A 20559-nucleotide genomic window follows, 5' to 3' on the forward strand; every position below is an offset into this window, starting at 1 on the left:
TTGTTCTCAACCAGCCTACCTGGTTAAATAAAGGTGAAATAAAAAAAAATAAAAAATAAATAAGGGAACTATGTTGGAGTGAACAACTATTACACTTTTGTCATTTGAGAATGCAAACAGCCAAATGAATTTTCTGGGCAAGAGACCATCTTTGGGCAAGTAAGAAACTGTGTCTGATCTGCCAGATGGACAAGTGTCTTTGAGAATTTAAATGTGAATCCCTGAACAAGCGTATGGTACAACTAGACAAAAGGTGTCTGTCCAGAGTCCACTTTCATAAGTCAGTAACACCAGAACTTGCATCTGTTGTGCGTGTCCAGGGCTGGTTGTGGCCCAGTTGTTGGTGTGCAGGGCAGAGGTTTCTGAGAGAACTCCTCACTCTGCCATTGCTTGCTGAAGACTGGGAGGAGGTTCAGAGACCCTAGATGACCTGCCTGTGATTGGCTGACTCCACGTGTGGTAAAAGGGCCCCTGGCAACAAGAAACCACTGGGTTTGGCTAGTGCCTGATGTAAGGAAAGATAGTTTCCAACCCCTCTGTGTGCTAGACTCCAGTGGGGGAAGAGCACCTTCTACATGGGGTTAGAAGTCACAGAGTGTTTTGTGAGAGTGTCCCGGGGCCAGAGAGGTTAACTGTGATGGGGTTTTCTACAGTACAGCTGAGTAATGACATGTTGTTACCAGTCGACCGTTGACTGATGATTCTTTACAGATACTATAAACCTCACTTATCTCTTGGCAGGTGCCTTCTTAGAAGTGTAGATCAAGGGACATAAAGTCACATCCATGTGATTGGCTTATTGTACAGTAGGAATGCCCTTTGGGATTTATTCAGTCAGAAAAAACACATTATTGTGGAACAGCAAGAATGACTTGGACCTCTGAATGTAATCATGTTTAGTTCTAAATTTAAGTTAATGATCTGGGTAGCTGCTGAATGTAAGAATTGTGTCACATCTGCGCCCACTACGCCCTCTGGTGTTCATCCGATGTCTTCCTAACCTTCAGTTCTCCCCCTGTATACACCCTCTCTGATTGTGTGGTTGGAGACAGGTGTGTTGGAGTCAGAGCAGGTCCCTTACCAGCTGCAAATCGTCCCATAAATCAAGACCTCTACATTTACTCATCCCTGCCACCTCCACTCTGCCAGATCGTAATCTCTGCTCAGTCAGTTATCACTCTAGCCTTTTGTCTATTCTCAAGATCCTGTTGCTCTGCTTTGCTTACATCATTTTTGTCCTCTGCTTGCAGTTACCGCTCTGTCTTTGGTTCCTGTCTCCTGTTCCACATCTCACCACCAACCACCTTCCACTGGATATCACCACCATTACCTTGGATTCCCCTCAGGCCCTGTTCTACTCAGCCAACTCCAATCTCACTCTACACTCCTGGTTTTTGCAACTCATCTGCGCTTCCCCGGTTCTGCACTCCCATTTTCTCTGTGATCAATAAACCTTTTTGTGCATTCCTCTTCTGAGTCCGCTCTTGGGTTCCCACCTTCGCTCATTGTAACAAATTGAGATGGCAAAGTTATTTATTGGAAACAATCTTGGCAACCCGACAAGTAGACAGTACGGCAATTTCATGTAGCAAATAAAAAATTATCTGAAACAATTTTGTTCAATAATAAATGGATAGATTAGTGTAGTGTTTCTCAATCCTGGTCCTGGGGACCAAAAGGGGTTGACATTTTCATTTTTTTTACCTTGGCATTACACAGCTGATTGAAATATCAACACTTGATAAGTTGATCAGCTCTGGGCAATCAGTGACTTCGTTTTCCCTTCCTTTTGTCCCCCCCTCGAAATGGTTTATTTTTTAATATGTTTATTTTGGTCACCAACCATTGTGAACATAACTAAACTACTTGGGCTGACTGACCAAGAAGTCAATCAGGATACAGATTATTTAGCCAGACCTGTCAGACCCCTGGACACTGCGACTGTAGAGTTAGCAGAAGGCTGGCTCGGTGGTTTCACAACAATATTTACAGATTCATTGGGTAACATCGGTGATAATCCGTTTTTATTTATACAAATTTAAGTAACGGTGTATATATCATCTGATCCATTTAGCTAGTGAAAAGAGTTACAAAAAGAGTAAAGTCATTTTTTAAAATTCTATAAGCCAAAGTTAAAAACCGCAAGTTATGTGACCCATCCAGGAATCAAATTCAAAACCTTGATGTTACAACAACCACGCACCAGCCAACTGTCTTACTAACTAAGCCTTGAAAATACATTTACCCAGAAAAAGACTTACATAAACATGACTTTATAGTTTGGTAGATTTTTCAGAGTCGTAATCATCCACTTTGCAGCCTTTGTCTTTCTTCATGGCGATAGTCACATTTCTACAGGAAAAAGGAGATATCAATGACACCAAGCTTCAAAAGACAACAAAAAGTTATACATCCTTAAACAACTTCTTTGTAACTTATTTAGATTCTCCATCTGCCTCATATATGAACGAATGCCCTCTTATAGTTCCACAACATTCCTACAAATGCAAAAAACGATCAGCCAAGTCTTATGTATGTGCACCTTTCCTCACATATCCTCTGGTACCACCTACCTCTTCCCCTCGGCCTCATCTGTAGAGTCAGGTAGTTCTGTCCTCCTGGTCTCAGGAAGCAGAAAGACCAGAGCCCCACCAACCAATGACAGGCTGCTGAACACGATCGTGGGGATAGACCAATGGTATGTGGCCAATATGTTGAGCATTGGTGACAGTATTCCAGCAATTCTGATCGCTATTGAGGCCAAGCCTGTGGCCGTTTGTCTGAATGAATGAAGGAACAAAGGATGTGAAACATTAAGGGTTATTAAACCATGTAAAATAAGATATATTCATGGGCCTTATATGTACATGTATATATAAGATAAATATATTTATACACAAAAATACACACACACATATACATGTGTATGCATTCGGAAAGTATTCAGACACCTTCACTTTTTCCACATGTTGTTACGTTACAGCTTTCTTCTAGAATTTATTAAACAGTTTTTCCCCTCATCAATCTACACACAATATCCCATAATGAAAAAGGGAAAACAAGATTTTACAAAAACTAAATAAATAGAAAATATCACATTTACATAAGTATTCAGACCCTTTACTCAGTACTTTGGCAGAGATTACAGCCTTGAGTCTTCTTGGCTATTATAGTAAAAGCTAGTATTTGGGGAGAGTCTCCCATTCTTCTCCGCAAATCCTCTCAAGCTCTGTCATGTAGGACGGGGAAAGTTGCTGCACACCTAGTTTCAGGTCTCTCCAGAGATATTTGATAGGGTTCAAGTCCGGGCTCTGGCTGGGCCACTCAAGGACATTCAGAGACTTGTAACGAAGCCACTCCTGCGTTGTCTTGGCTGTGTGCTTAGGGTCATTGTCCTGGTGGAAAGTGAACCGTTGCCCCAGTATGAGGTCCTGAGCACTCTGGAGCAGGTTTTCATCAAGGATCTCTCTGTACTTTGCTCTGTTCATCTTTCCCTCGATCCTTACTAGTCTCCCAGTACCTGCAGCTGAAAAACATCCCCACAGCCAGATGATGAAGCGGTGCCTGGTTTCCTCCAGATATCATGTTTGGCATTCAGGCCAAAGAGGTCAATCTTGGTTTCAACAGATCATTGAATCTTGTTTCCCATGGTCTGAGACTCCTTTATGTTTCTTTTGGCAAACTCCAAGTGGGCTGTCATGTGCCTTTTACTGAGGAGTGTCTTCCATCTGGCCACAATACCATCAACACCTGATTGGTAGACTGCTGCAGAGATGGTTATCCTTCTGGAAGGTTCTCCCATCTCCACAGAGGTACTCTGGAGCTCTGTCAGAGTGACCAACGGGTTATTGGTCACCTCCCTGACCAAGGCCCTTCTCCTCCTATTGCTCAGTTTGGCCAGGATGCCAGCTCTAGGAAGAGTGTTGGTGGTTCCAATCTTCTTCCATTTAAGAATGATGGAATCCACTGTGTTCATATAGACAGGTTTGTGCCTTTCCAAATCATGTCCAATCAATTGAATTTACCCCAGGTGGACTCCAATCCAGATGTAGAAACATCTCAAGGCATCAATGGAGACAGGATGCACCTAAGTTGAATTTTGAGTCTCAAAGCAAAGGGTCTGAATACTTATGCAAGTACGGTATATATATATATATATAAAAAAAATGCTTAGTCATTATTGAGTATTGTGTATAGATTGATGATTGAGTAAAAAAAAATCAAGTTTAGAGTAAGGCTGACCCCTCACAAAAAAAGTGAATGGGTCTGTATACATGTATATAGAAATATATATATCTTACCTAACAGAGGTGGGAAACAGCTCCTGAAGATAGACGTTGCAAATGGATCCAGCATTGTTCATGAAAAACCTCCCCGCAGCAGCAAGAGCAGTAATAGCAATGGCGTTGTCTAAAATAGAGTTAACATACTAAACATCAACATGTTTTGTCGTCTCTGTATGATCAGTCCACTGCCTCGTTAGATTTTATTTCTACAGTACCAGTCAAAAGTTTGGACACACCTACTCATTCCAGAATTTTTCTTTATTTTTACTATTTTCTACTTAGTAGAATATTGTAATAGTGAAGACATAAAAACTATTAAATAACACATATGGAATCATGTAGTAAAAAGTGTTATACTAATGAAAATATATTTTATATTTGAGAATCTTTAACGTTGCCACCCTTTGCTTTGATGACAGCTTTGCACACTCTTGGCATTCTCTCAACTAGCTTCATGAGGTAGTCAGCTGTAGTGTCACATGGAGTGTGCAAATCTGTCATCAAGGTAAAAGGTGGCTACTGTGTAGAATCTAAAATCTAAAATGTATTTTGATTTGTTTAACAATTGTTTTGGTTACTACTTGATTCCATATGTGTTATTTCACAGTTTTGATATCTTCACTATTATTCTACAATGTAGTGTCATGAGTCTCTCCTTGATGAGGATTAAAAGTGGCAGATCAACTTGGCACATAGCTGACAGATAGCCAGACTCCGGTTTAATGACTTAACAGCAGGTCATAAATAGTTAACAGAAACTTTGTCTTTCTTGCCCTGCAGTATTGGAATATAAATTCCTATGAATGAACTTTGGAACAATATTCATGAGGTAAGAATATTAAGAATGGTCTATGGGGATCTAAAGAATAATCCTGTCATATGGATTATTATTTTGTGATGTCATTAAGTATGGTATGACAAATTAACTGTAACTCGGAAAGTGTATGCGTCCTTTGTATCAAGTTTACATCTAAATGTGGTATAGAATACATGATTAAATATGAGAATACTTTTGTGAAGATAGCAATGTGATTTTAGCCTTCTAAATTAGATCATTGTTTTTCATATAAACTTGTGCCCAGTCAGTAGCCACGCCCAAGTGAGCTCAGAGTTCGTGTCAGCATGATCAAATGCCCCCTTTGGTCAGAGTGCTTAAAAGGACTCTGTAAGAAATAACATATAGACCTAAAATATGTGAGGCCGTGGTCCACACCTTGAAATGGTTAGAAACGTTGTACTGAGACCATACAGCATGGAGTGGTAGCTACATGGCTGAAAATGGTTTTGAACTCTACAGACCAGCCTGACGTACAGCGTGAGCTGAATGTTACAAAATGATTTAAACTCTACAGACCAGAAACATGGGACGGTAGTCCAGACGTTTTAAATGGTGAAACTCACTCTCAATCTCTACAGAAGAAGATAACCTCATCTAGGAGACCAGAAACATTCACAGTCTGCAGCTGTGCATGTGAAAAGTGTCCTAAAGACACGAGGTGGGAAGGAAGAATCTCTCTTGACACAACCGTTGTTACTTCTGAAGAATTTACCGAACAAACACTCCAAGACCAGAGAAACTCTTCAACTAAGAAGGACATTGTGATCTCTGGTGTACAACCAGAGCCTTACATCGAGCCACTACCCATAGATGGATAGTTTGGTTTCAATAGAGATGACAGAGAAAGACAGCTACGTGTAAATATATATTACATTTCTAATCCGAATGAGCGGTGGTTAGGGTGCTAAGTATTATGGTTACTGTGAGCGTAGGTTCCAAATGTATGTATGATAAGTTGACTCTCCTTGTCTCTCCCTCCCTCCCTCTCTTTCTTTCCCCACCCCCTTTCCATTGTGTAACAAGCCGTCATATCGTGTCAGTCCACTAGGGACTTTTATCTCATGTGTTTGTATTCTGTGTTATTATTTAGTTAAATAAATAATTAAGCCAATTTGTGTATTGATGTTTCATCAATAAGGGCTAGGGTTCTTGCGACGTTCAGAATGAGACTGATGAGGTAATAATGATTAATAATTGACTGTTCAGAATGAGACTGACGAGGTAATAATAATTAATAATTGACTGTTCAGAATGAGACTGATGAGGTAATAATGATTAATAAGTGACTGTTATTGATGTCAGAGATATCTGTATATCTTAAGAGTTTAAGTCGAGAGATAACTCGTTAAACTTTTCCCGTGGTGCCCCAATTTCCTAATGAGTTAACCTGATGGGTAAGGTGTTCCGCTAGCGGAACCCAACGACAACATTCCGCTGAAAAGGCAGCGCGCGAAATTCAATTTTTTTTTTTTTAAATATGTAACTTTCACACATTAACAAGTCCAATACAGCAAATGAAAGATAAACATCTCGTTAACCTCGGGCGACGATCAATCCCATATCCGGGAGCGTAATCATAGCCTCAAGTGCATTACCATAACGCAACGTTTCCTATTCATGAAAATCGCAAATGAAATGAAATAAATATATTCAAACACAAGCTTAGCCTTTTGTTAACAACAATGTCATCTCAGATTTTCAAAATATGCTTTTCAACCAAAGCTACACAAGCATTTGTGTAAGAGTATTGATAGCCTAGCATAGCATTAAGCCTAGCATTCAGCAGGCAACATTTTCACAAAAACAAGAAAAGCATTCAAATAAAATCATTTACCTTTGAAGAACTTCGGATGATTTCAATGACGAGACTCTCAGTTAAATAGCAAATGTTCATTTTTTTCCAAAAATATTATTTGTGTTGGCGAAATAGCTCCATTTTGTTCATCACGTTTGGCTAAGAAAAAGACCGGAAAATTCAGTCACTACAACGCCGAACTTTTCTCCAAATTAGCTCCATAATATCGACAGAAACATGGCAAACGTTATTTAGAATCAATCCTCAAGGTGTTTTTCACATATCTATTCGATAATATATCAGTCGTGACAGTTGGTTTCTCATCAGAAGCAAACGGAAAAATAATGCAGCTGGAGATTACGCAATAATTGCAACGGAGGACACCCCTGGTAGATGAAATCTCTTATGGTCAATCTTCCAATGATATGCCTACAAATACGTCACAATGCTGTCGACACGTTGGGGAAGCGACAGAAAGCCTAAGCTCATTCGTGGCCCATTCACAGCCATATAAGGAGTCATTGGCATGAGGCGGTTTCAAAAAATGCGGCACTTCCTGATTGGATTTTTATCTGGGTTTCGCCTGTAACATCAGTTCTGTGGCACTCACAGACAATATCTTTGCAGTTTTGGAAACGTCAGAGTGTTTTCTTTCCAAAGCTGTCAATTATATGCATAGTCGAGCATCTTTTCGTGACAAAATATCTTGTTTAAAACGGGAACGTTTTTCATCCAAAAATTAAAATAGCACCCCCTATATCCAAGAAGTAAATTTACCCATGGTGTCCCGATTTCCAAAATGATTTACAGCGAAAGCATAACATATGATTATGTTAGCTCATAGCCAAGTAAAAAAACACACAGCTGTTTTTCCAGCCAAAGATACCAGTCACAAAAAGCAGAAATATAGATGAAATTAATCACTAACCTTTGATGATCTTTATCAGATGATACTCATAGGACATCATGTTACACAATACATGTATGTTTTGTTCGATAATGTGCAAAAAATCTGGCCGGTGTGTTTACGGACATATTCAACCAATCCCTATACCAGTCTGCTGTTCCCACATGCTTCAAGAGGGCCACCATTGTTCCTGTTCCCAAGAAAGCTAAGGTAACTGAGCTAAACGACTACCGCCCCATAGCACTCACTTCCGTCATCATGAAGTGCTATGAGAGACTAGTCAAGGACCATATCACCTCCACCCTACCTGACACCCTAGACCCACTCCAATTTGCTTACCGCCCAAATAGGTCCACAGACGATGCAATCTCAACCACACTGCACACTGCCCTAACCCATCTGGACAAGAGGAATACCTATGTGAGAATGCTGTTCATCGACTACAGCTCGGCATTTAACACCATAGTGCCCTCCAAGCTCACCCTGTGCAACTGGGTACTGGACTTCCTGGGTACTGGACTTCCTGACGGGCCGCCCCAGGTGGTGAGGGTAGGCAACAACATCTCCACCCCGCTGATCCTCAACACTGGGGCCCCACAAGGGTGCGTTCTGAGCCCTCTCCTGTACTCCCTGTTCACCCACGACTGCGTGGCCATGCACGCCTCCAACTCAATCATCAAGTTTGCGGACGACACAACAGTGGTAGGCTTGATTACCAACAACGACGAGACGGCCTACAGGGAGGAGGTGAGGGCCCTCGGAGTGTGGTGTCAGGAAAATAACCTCACACTCAAGGTCAACAAAACTAAGGAGATGATTGTGGACTTCAGGAAACAGCAGAGGGAACACCCCTATCCACATCGAGGAACAGTAGTGGAGAGGGTAGCAAGTTTTAAGTTCCTCGGCGTACACATCACAGACAAACTGATTTGGTCCACTCACACAGACAGCATCGTGAAGAAGGCGCAGCAGCGCCTCTTCAACCTCAGGAGGCTGAAGAAATTCGGCTTGTCACCAAAAGCACTCACAAACTTCTACAGATGCACAATCGAGAGCATCCTGGCGGGCTGTATCCCCGCCTGGTACGGCAATTGCTCCGCCCACAACCGTAAGGCTCTCCAGAGGGTAGTGAGGTCTGCACAACGCATCACCGGGGGCAAACTACCTGCCCTCCAGGACACCTACACCACCCGATGTTACAGGAAGGCCATAAAGATCATCAAGGACAACAACCACCCGAGCCACTGCCTGTTCACCCCGCTATCATCCAGAAGGCGAGGTCAGTACAGGTGCATCAAAGCTGGGACCGAGAGACTGAAAAACAGCTTCTATCTCAAGGCCATCAGACTGTTAAACAGCCACCACTAACATTGAGTGGCTGCTGCCAACACACTGACACTGACTCAACTCCAGCCACTTTAATAATGGGAATTGATGGGAAATGATGTAAAATATATCACTAGCCACTTTAAACAATGCTACCTTATATAATGTTACATACCCTACATTATTCATCTCATGTGCATACATATATACTGTACTCTATATCATCTACTGCATCCTTGTGTAATACGTGTATCACTAGCCACTTTAACTATGCCACTTTGTTTACATACTCATCATATGTATATACTGTACTCGATACCATCTGCTGTATCTTGCCTATGCTGCTCTGTACCATCACTCATTCATATATCTTTATGTACATATTCTTTATCCCCTTACACTGTGTATAAGACAGTAGTTTTGGAATTGTTAGTTAGATTACTTGTTGGGGTATTACTGCATTGTCGGAACTAGAAGCACAAAACATTTCGCTACACTCGCATTAACATCTGCTAACGATGTGTATGTGACAAATAAAATTTGTTTCGATTTGATTTGATTTGCAGTAATGTTTGGATTCCAAAACATCCGGTGATTTTCCCAGAAATACTCGTAATAAACATTGATAAAATATTTAAGTGTTATTCACATAATTAAATATAGACTTATCCTCTATGCAACCGCTGTGTCAGATTTCAAAAAAACTTTACGGAAAAAGCATAATCTGAGAACGGCGCTCAGTACCCAAAAACAGCCAAAGTCAACTCCGCCATCTTGGAGTCATCATTAGTTAGAAAGAACACTATAAACATGAACTTCCCTTTGATGATCTTCATCAGAATGCACTCCCAGGAATCCCAGTTCCACAATAAATATTTGATTTGTTCGATAAAGTTCATAACTTATGTCCAATTGGTAAACATTTGGAAACAAATCTAAACGCGCGTTCAGGTCCAGCCAAACGTCGGACGAAAAGTTCAAAAAGTTCAAACTAAGTATAGAATCAATCTTTAGGATGTTGTTATCATACATTTTCAATAATGTTCCATCTGGAGAATTCCTATGTCTGTAGAAAAGCAATGGAACGAGAGCTAACTCTCTCGTGACCGCGCTTCACCTGCCTGTGGCACTCTGCCAGACACCTGGCTCAATCCCCTCTCATTCACCCCAACCTCACAGTAGAAGCCTCAAACAAAGTTCTAAAGACTTTTGACATCTAGTGGCAGCCGTAGGAAGTGCAATATGACCCCATTTACACTGTAAATTGGAATAGCAAAGAATTGAAAAACTACAAACCTCAGATTTCCCAATTCCTGGTTGGATTTATCAAAAGGTTTTCGCCTGCCATATGAGTTATGTTATACTCACAGACATCATTCAAACAGTTTTATAAACTTCAGAGTGTTTTCTATCCAATACTACTAATAATATGCATATATTAACATCTGGAACAGAGTAGCAGGTAGTTTACTCTGGGCACCTTATTCTTCCAAGCTATTCAATACTGCCCCCCTGTCAACAAGAAGTTAAAAATACAAAGAAAAATACTTCTCTTTTCCCTCAAGCACTGACTTTTCTGATAAATACTATGATGAGGGAATTGCAACTCGCTCGGGATAAGAGAATCTACTAAATTACAAAAACATATAAATCTATTCCAGTTGAAACTTTACCTTGTGGAACAGCCAGGATTAGGAAGCATGTGAATCCGCCAGTCAGAAGGGTAGACATTAAGGATATCTTCCTCCCCAAATATTCCAGTATAAAGATGCAGAGTATATGACCTGGTATCTCTGTGAGTCCGAACATGAGCTGTGTCAAGAAGATGTCCAGGCCAAAGTTTCCAACGTTAAAGGACAGAGAGTAGTAGGAGAGGTTTAACGAGAACCTGGGATTTCAGAGAGACACACAAAAACAGACATCACATTTGTTTGTCATGATGAGATTTATTATGGGCTGAAAGTTGACCAATATGAGATATTAAGTTATTGACAGTTATTAAAGAACTTACCATGCAAGAGTAATAGTTAAGAAGTATTTCCTAAGTACAGGAGATCTGATGAGAATGAGTATGCCTCCCTTCTGAACAACTTTCTTCTCAGCTATCTGGAATAGAGTTATCTTTTACAGAAATGAATAATTATAGACACTTGAATCTCTGCTTCCAAAGATTCAAGTGTCACATTTTACCATAGAGATCCTATTGAATTACAAGATTAAATTAAATTATTATTATTTATTATTAATTATTATTAATTAATTTAATTATTATTACATTTAAAGATTCAAATATGACACTGTATAGTCTCTATTTCTTTATAAAGCTTATTCAATGACATTTTAGCCACGTTTTTAAACCGAAGCTGGTTGTAATGGTTAGTAGACTATTCTTCTTTCCTGTATCCTTAATTACACTGATAATTCCTATTAAATTACTAGAGGGCCTATGTCATAAACCTTCAAAGTTCCAGAATGGGTTGAAAACAGCAGTCACAGATAAGGTTAAGAGGTCAATCAAACTCGAGCAAAACAATGGAATTGTCATCCCGAGTTGCCTCATTGACCACCAGCAAAATGTGCCTACATTTAGGCTATTGTTTATATGTACATTTCACACTATGTTGAGATAAATATCTGAGTATAATTCTTGTACGCATGTCAACCCCAACACGTTCATGTCATCATTACCAAACAACTGCATTACAGTTTAAAACAACTTGGACTACCACCACTGATTTCTGAATGCTAGCTATGCTAACCAGCTCATGCGAACGGGAGTTAGCATTTAGCGGTCACTTCTTCTAAACCTGCATTGTCTGAATGGAATGTTGGCATATTGGCAGCTAAATTGAAAAATGTATGTTTTATTTTCTCTAAAACTGTCTGGCTAGCTAGCTAACTAACACATGCAGATAAATTCTTCAAATTCAGGATTTTACACTATCTTTTCACAGCACTGGCAAACAATGGCTGGCCAGCTCCCTGGCCTTTAAACAAATTCCTAAATCATGCACTTTACCTTCTCTAGAATTGTATCTGGAACTGTGCGTTTGTTGATGGCTGCTACCCTGAGTATCAACTTCTTAGCTTCCTCTGTTTTCCCCTGATCCAATAACCACCTGGCTGATTCAGGAATAAAACCTGGAAACACAGAACAGGCAGACAATTTTACAATTATAATTAATACTGATAATCATTCATATTCAGGTTGGGTGCTGTAATGCTCGTAAGAATTGTGTCAATTTGTGGTGCTTCCGTTTGGCTTTGTAATGCCATCAGTTTTAATAGTTTTAATATTGGTCCAAGACGACACGTGGACACACCATATGTACACTGTGACCACTGCTATTGGTACAGCCATGACAAACTGGGCAAGTCTCCAGTCTCGGATGAAGAAGATCATGCCAGCAAGGATGCACTGGCCAACTCCACTGAACGTCTGACTCAAACAAGACCCATAAGAACGTTTTGTCACTCCGACCCATTCAGTTGCTGCGTGGAAGGAACATGTAGTAATGTAAACAACTTAATATGACCGGCTGACTGACAAATCATTGACTGAGTTCTGTTATCTCATGTTCTGTTTTATATTTTATTATAGAGCATAGTCTATTTGAAATGGACATCACTTTACCTAATACAATGCAGTTGATTCGAAATCCACCATATGCGATCCCTACTAAAAACTGGGATGCCATATACAAATAAAAGTTTGGAGACAAGCCTGTCGTTACAGTAAAAATGAGCATAATAACCATGGGTATCTGAGTTGCTCGTTGGCGACCAAATCTGGAAGAGAAAAGGTGAGAAAACTGTGTTGGTTAAAATGGTTAGAAACCTCCTTTTGAAGGTTTGATGAATGTTCCTCTTGATTTACTTGTTTATGTTTTGTGGTGGGTTTTTTTTACAAAGAGAAAGAAAGAAACCAAGAAGTATAGGACATGTTATTCACAACTTCAAGTGTGCTTACGATTCAGCAAAAGGTCCAAACAAGAGTGAACCAAGAAGAATGCCAGCCATGAACACAGTTTGTGCAAGTCCGACAACGTTAGCTTTGCCACAGACAAGATCAAACTGCAACAAAATAAAATCAGATAACATACAAGCTCATTAATGACATGACAATATATGTTTAGTAAAAAACACTCATCTATTCCTACTTACATCAGTGACTATGGTGGCTTCATACACTATATTGTTGTACTCCCATCCATTCTGGCAGTCAGTGGTCTGATTGAGTCCATGCTCCCTGATGATGTCAATGTCCCAGTCTACAGGGGTAAACATCAGGCACCTACTGAAGGTTCCATCCTCCTGCCGGGGCACGGTCAGATTCAGCTGTTCCTCACTGCTCAGATTGGAACCAGCTCTAAGTATCCAGTCAGTGTTACAGTGGCGCTCAGGGTCTGACTGGATGAAAATCAAACTGGCCAGGTGGAAAGGCAGGACAAGATTCGGGAAGCATAGTCCCAATAGTATGAGCTTCTGGAATAATCCAAAGTCTCCAATGGACCTCAGGATCTCGCCAAAATCAACCATGTTCAAGAAGCAAAGCAATTATCTGTTTGAGGAGCTTCAGAAAGAAGGTGCTTTGTCAGAGAAGCCTTTATGCAAGGTAAATTAATGTTTAACTCTACTGTCCCACAGTCAGCAAGCATGATTCAGCACGTGTAGAAACAGGATTTTTAAGAAGAACAGTTAGAAGGAATATAACCATTCTGCACTGTCCGTTCCCTAGTTATACAACTTTTTTTTTCATATCTAAATGTCGTGCCCCAAAATAATTTAGTTTCACTATAAATCCGCTTGGGAGTTTCAAAACGACGCAAGCAAATCAACATTATACAATTTACCACAGGAGGTTGGTGGGACCTTAATTTGGGAGGACAGGCTCGTGGTAATGACTGGAGTGGAATCAGTGGAATGGTATCAAATACATCAAACATGTGGTTTGCAAGTGTTTGATGCCATTCCATTTGCTCCAGTATGGCCATTATTATGAGCTGTTCTCCCTTCAGCAGCCTTCTGTGAATTTAACTTACTTCAAATTTACAAGAGTGAGATAATCCTTCATATGCTAAGGAAAATCCTTTTTATAGTCCAAATCTGTGACTTAGATACCGGTGTCGTATCCTATTAGCTATCAGCATTTTACTTTTAAGACCTAACTTTTATCAAAAAACGTTCAACTCCAACCAATTCCAGTAAAACATTTTTTTCCCCCCTAGGGATTTATAGCCTGGTAAAACCAACCTGATAGCTGCGTGAACACCAATCAATCTGGTTCCACCGGGATAAGGATCCAAGATGGCGTAGCAGTCAGACGTCGTGTCGTGTCCCTTGTATATATATCGTTTTTTTTTTTTTTTTACATATTTTTCTTCGCATATCTTTTAAAACATTTTGCTAAACCTCAACTTCTAAATACTCTCCTGCAACCCGCCTCACCGGCACCGGCGCCGACAGAGATGGCCGCCTCGCTTCGCATTCCTAGGAAACTATGCAGTTTTTAGTTTTTTTAACGTGTTATTTCTTACATTGGTACCCCAGGTCTTCTTAGGTTTCATTGCATACAGTCGAGAAGAACTACTGAACATAAGAGCAGCGTCAACTCACCATCAGTACGACCAAGAATATGACTTTCGCGAAGCGGACCCTGTGTTCTGCCTATCACCCAGGACAACGGAATGGATCCCAGCCGGCGACCCCAAAAACGACTTGAAAAGGGGAAAACGAGCGGTCTTCTGGTCAGACTCCGGAGACGGGCACATCGTGCACCACTCCCTAGCATTCTCCTCGCCAATGTCCAGTCTCTTGACAACAAGGTTGATGAAATCCGAGCAAGGGTAGCATTCCAGAGGGACATCAGAGACTGTAACGTTCTTTGCTTCATGGAAACATGGCTCACTGGAGAGACACTATCAGAGACGGTGCAGCCAGCTGGTTTCTCCACGCATCGCGCCGACAGAAACAAACATCTTTCTGGTAAGAAGAGGGGCGGGGGGCGTATGCTTTATGGTTAACGGGACGTGGTGTGGCCAAAACAACATAAAGGAACTCAAGTCCTTCTGATTTAGAATTCCTCACAATCAAATGTAGACCGCATTATCTACCAAGGGAATTCTCTTCGATTATAATCACAGCCGTATATATTCCCCCCCAAGCAGACACATCGATGGCTCTGAACGAACTTTATTTGACTCTTTGCAAACTGGAATCCATATATCCGGAGGCTGCATCCATTGTAGCTGGGGATTTTAACAAGGCTAATCTGAAAACAAGACTCCTAAATTTTATCAGCATATCGATTGCGCAACCAGGGCAGGAAAAACCTTGGATCATTGCTATTCCAACTTCCGCAACGCATATAAGGCCCTGCCCTACCCTCCTTTCGGAAAAGCTTACCACGACTCCATTTTGTTGATCCCTGCCTACAGACAGAAACTAAAACAAGAGGCTCCCGCGCTGAGGTCTGTTCAACGCTGGTCCGACCAATCTGATTCCACACTCCAAGACTGCTTCCATCACGTGGACTGGGATATGTTCCGTATTGCGTCAGACGACAACATTGACGAATACACTGATTCGGTGTGCGAGTTCATTAGAACGTGCGTTGAAGATGACGTTCCCATAGCAACGATTAAAACATTCCCAAACCAGAAACCGTGGATTGATGGCAGCATTCGCGTGAACTGAAAGCGTGAACCACTGCTTTTAACCTGTTAAGCCCACCCGACACGCAGGCGTCCCATCTAGCCATCTGGAAATGCAAATGCGCTACGCTAAATGCTAATAGCACTCATTAACCTGTTACTCCTACCCCCTACTTTTTCGAACATTCTGTTAAAAATCGCGCAACATTTCAACGCCCTGCTACTCATGCCATGAATATAGTATATGCATATGATTAGTATGTGTGGATAGAAAACACTCAGACGTTTATAAAACTGGTTAAATCACGGCTGTGACTATAACAGAACGTGCGTTTCATCGAAAAGCGCAGGAAAACCTGATCACTGAAAATGGAAATAAATATCCTTGGTAATATCCGAGGTTGCAGTGCCTACAGCTTCCACACGATGTCTAGAGTCTTGTCATTTGATTCGGCTTTGATTCTTGGTCAAACCGACAGAAGGGAACCGATTCCCTCCGGTCTCCGACCGGATGTTTTGGTCGAGCTCTCTCCAAGACATTTTTTCGAAACGGACATGTATAGAATTTATATCGCCTCCTGATGAATTTTATCGCTTATTAACGTGTACTAATACCTAAAGTTGCATTACAAAAGTATTTCGAAGTGTTTTGTGAAAGTTTATCGTCGACTTTTGAATTTAAAAAAATGACGTTACGTTATGAAACGCTATTTTTTTTCGTTTATCACACAGTCTACATAGAACGATATCTAGGCTATATATGGACCGATTTAATCGAAAAAAAGACCCAATAGTGATTATGGGACATCTAGGAGTGCCAACAAAGAAGATGGTCAAAGGTAATGAATGTTTTATATTTTATTGTGCGCTTTGTGTAGCGCCGAATATGCTAATTATTTTGTTTACGTCCCCTGCGGGTCTTTTGGGGTGTTACATGCTATCAGATAATAGCTTCTCATGCTTTCGCCGAAAAGCATTTAAAAAATCTGACTTGTTGCCTGGATTCACAACGAGTGTAGCTTTAATTCAATACCCTGCATGTGTATTTTAATGAACGTTTGAGTTTTAAGCTCATAGTCCGACCCATCCCGGATCCGGTATCGTGACTACGGCTCAAGCTCATTAGCATAACGCACAATGCGAAAAAATATTCCTAAAAATATTTAACCTCCACACATTAACAAGTAAAATAGCTCAAATGAAAGATAAACAAGTTGTTTATCTACCCAGCAAGTCAGATTTCTAAAATGTTTTACGGCAAAAACATAGCACATATTTATATTAGATCACCACCGAAACAAAAGGCAAGCGGCGGCCATTTTGTCCCAGAAAAAATAAAATTTAAAAGTAGGATTAAAAAATAAATAATTCACTAACCTTTTGAAAATCTTCATCAGATGACAGTAATATTACATGTTACACAGTACATTTAATTTTTTTTCAATAATATGTTATATAATATCCATAAATCTCGGTTGACGACATTTAAAAAAAAAACATGCTACTCAAATGTCAGGAGACATGATGATAGCTCCGACAGATAACGTCAGATAACAAGCAATAAACATGACTAAATATACATGTTCTACATATATTTACAAAGATACACTTCTTCTTAATGCAACCGCTGTATTACATTTATTTTTAACGTTACAGACATCGTTCACTTGGCTATACTAGGAGTCGGCGCTCAGATATTAGCAGTACGTTTGGAGTCAACAGAAACCCAAAATAACCACATAAATATTCCCTTACCTTTGATGTTCTTCCATCAGAAGAAGTAGAAGGAGTCATACTTACCCAAGAAATCGTTTGGTTTCACGTTGCGTGTCCCTGTATTAGCATATGCTAACTGCTTCAGCTGAAATGCATCAAAAATGACTTCTGGTCCAGCACTCTTGCGCACCAAAACTTCAATTTACATATTATATGTCGATTAAACTGGTCAAACGATGTGCAAAATCGAGCTTTATGCTGTTGTTAGCATGTAGAACAAAGGACAGCGCTAACAGACAAACCGGCTTCAAATGCTGCATGTTGGAAAAAGACGTGCTCCAAATCGGCCGCGCGCAATAGAGTGCCCGGTTTTGAGAGGGACAGGCGCAATTTCGCGCCAAAGGTGCAGGGCTCGTGCGATTCTCACAGTGAACGCGCCATTTGAAAGCAGACATCGCGCTGGACAGATAGAGACTATTCCTGGATCCGTAGCTGCCTGGGAAGGGTGTTGGCGATGACGTCAAAGTAGACCCAACTTTTCTATTCTTCACAGAGTGTTTGGGAGAATGGCTCTCCTGAGAGTTCTGCTTTACATACAGACATAATTTAAACGGTTTTAGAAACTTTAGAGTGTTTTCTATTCAATAATAATTTTTATATGCATATATTAGCAATTTTGGGAAAAAATATTTTCAGTTTACTATGGGTACGCACTTTCTCCAACAGGGGCAGTATAGAGCGAGAGTTCTAAGAGGTTAACTAATACTATTAGCATTTAGCGTAGTGCATTTGCATTTCCAGAGCTCTAGATGGGACGCCTGCGTGCCAGGTAGGAGCAAGAGGTTAAAACTCAAACGTTCATTAAAACACACATGCAGGGTACTGAATTAAAGCTACACTCGTTGTGAATCCAGCCAACAAGTCAGATTTTTAAAATGCTTTTCGGCGAAAGCATGAGAAGCTATTATCTGATAGCATGCAACACCCCGAAATACCTGAAGGGGACGTAAACCAAATAATTAGCATAGCCGGCGCAACACAAAACGCAGAAATAAAATATAAAACATTCATTACCTTTGACGAGCATCTTTGTTGGCACTCCTAGATGTCCCATAAACATCACTATTGGGTCTTTTTTTCTATTAAATCGGTCCATATATACCCTAAATATCGATCTATGAAAAGTGTGTGATCCAGGAAAAAACACCGTTTAAAAACGCAACGTCATTTTTTTTTATTAAAAAAGTTGACGATAAACTTTCACAAAACACTTCAAAATACTGTTTTAATCCAACTTTAGGCATTAGTAAACGTTAATAATCTATCAAATTGATCACGGGGCGATGTGTATTCAATAGCTCCACGTCTTCAAATCATGGTCGGAAATCTCTCTTCCAAAACATCCTGTCGGAGACCGGAAGGAATGGGCTCTCTCTTACTCGTTTGACCAAGAAACAAAGCCCAGGCAATTGACAAGACTGGCGACATCGTGCGGAAGCTGTAGGACTTGCAATCTCAGCCCCATGTAATTTGCTTTCCCATAGACAATACATGCAAGTGGCGCATTGATATTTTTTCCAGTTTTCGGTGATCAGTTTTTCTTGCGCTTTTCGATGAAACACACGTTCTGTTATAGTCACAGCCATGATTTAACCAGTTTTAGAAACGTCAGAGTGTTTTCTATCCACACATACTAATCATATGCATATACTATATTCCTGGCATGAGTAGCAGGACGCTGAAATGTTTCGCCATTTTTAACAGAATGTTCGAAAAAGTAAGGCGTAGGCTTAAGTGGTTTTAATCAGGGCAAGGTGACTGGAAACATGACCGAATACAAACAGTGTAACTATTCCCTCCGCAAGGCAATCAAACAAGCTAAGCGTCAGTAAAGAGACAAAGTAGAATCTCAATTCAACGGCTCAGACACAAGAGGTATGTGGCAGGGTCTACAGTCAATCACAGATTACAAAAAGAAAACCAGCACTGTCACGGACCAGGATGACTTGCTCCCAGGCAGACTAAATCACTTTTTTTGCCCGCTTTGAGGACAATATAGTGCCACTGACACTGCCCGCAACTAAAACATGCGGACTCTCCTTCACTGCAGCCGACGTGAGGAAAACATTTAAACGTGTCAACCCTCGCAAGGCTGCAGGCCCAGACGGCATCCCCAGCCGCGCCCTCAGAGCATGCGCAGACCAGCTGGCTGGTGTGTTTACGGACATATTCAATCAATCCCTATCCAAGTCTGTTGTTCCCACATGCTTCAAGAGGACCACCATTGTTCCTGTTCCCAAGAAAGCTAAGGTAACTGAGCTAAACGACTACCGCCCCGTAGCACTCACTTCCGTCATCATGAAGTGCTTTGAGAGACTAGTCAAGGACCATATCACCTCCACCCTACCTGACACCCTAGACCCACTCCAATTTGCTTACCGCCCAAATAGGTCCACAGACGATGCAATCTCAACCACACTGCACACTGCCCTAACCCATCTGGACAAGAGGAATACCTATGTGAGAATGCTGTTCATCGACTACAGCTCGGCATTTAACACCACAGTGCCCTCCAAGCTAGTCATCAAGCTCGAGACCCTGGGTCTCGACCCCGCCCTGTGCAACTGGGTACTGGACTTCCTGACGGGCCGCCCCCAGGTGGTGAGGGTAGGCAACAACATCTCCACCCCGCTGATCCTCAACACTGGGGCCCCACAAGGGTGCGTTCTGAGCCCTCTCCTGTACTCCCTGTTCACCCACGACTGCGTGGCCACGCACGCCTCCAACTCAATCATCAAGTTTGCGGACGACACAACAGTGGTAGGCTTGATTACCAACAACGACGAGACGGCCTACAGGGAGGAGGTGAGGGCCCTCGGAGTGTGGTGTCAGGAAAATAACCTCACACTCAACGTCAACAAAACTAAGGAGATGATTGTGGACTTCAGGAAACAGCAGAGGGAACACCCCCCTATCCACATCGATGGAACCGTAGTGGAGAGGGTAGTAAGTTTTAAGTTCCTCGGCGTACACATCAC

General features: G+C 41.2%; 1 protein-coding gene across 1 annotated transcript; it reads right to left on the bottom strand.

The window, feature by feature from the left end:
* Window positions 1–3179: 3179 nt before the first annotated feature.
* LOC135565725 (solute carrier family 22 member 13-like) lies at window positions 3180–14662 on the bottom strand. The gene is made up of 6 exons (XM_065013635.1): window positions 13317–14662; window positions 13123–13226; window positions 12787–12941; window positions 12476–12644; window positions 10937–11040; window positions 3180–3526 (listed from the first exon to the last, which is right to left on the bottom strand). The coding sequence occupies exons 1-6, from the start codon at window positions 13689–13691 to the stop codon at window positions 3180–3182; spliced, it is 1254 nt and encodes a 417-aa protein (XP_064869707.1). The 5' UTR covers window positions 13692–14662.
* Window positions 14663–20559: the final 5897 nt, after the last annotated feature.

Source organism: Oncorhynchus nerka, linkage group LG9b (genome assembly GCF_034236695.1).
Source record: "Oncorhynchus nerka isolate Pitt River linkage group LG9b, Oner_Uvic_2.0, whole genome shotgun sequence".
NCBI classification, from domain to species: Eukaryota; Metazoa; Chordata; class Actinopteri; order Salmoniformes; family Salmonidae; genus Oncorhynchus; species Oncorhynchus nerka.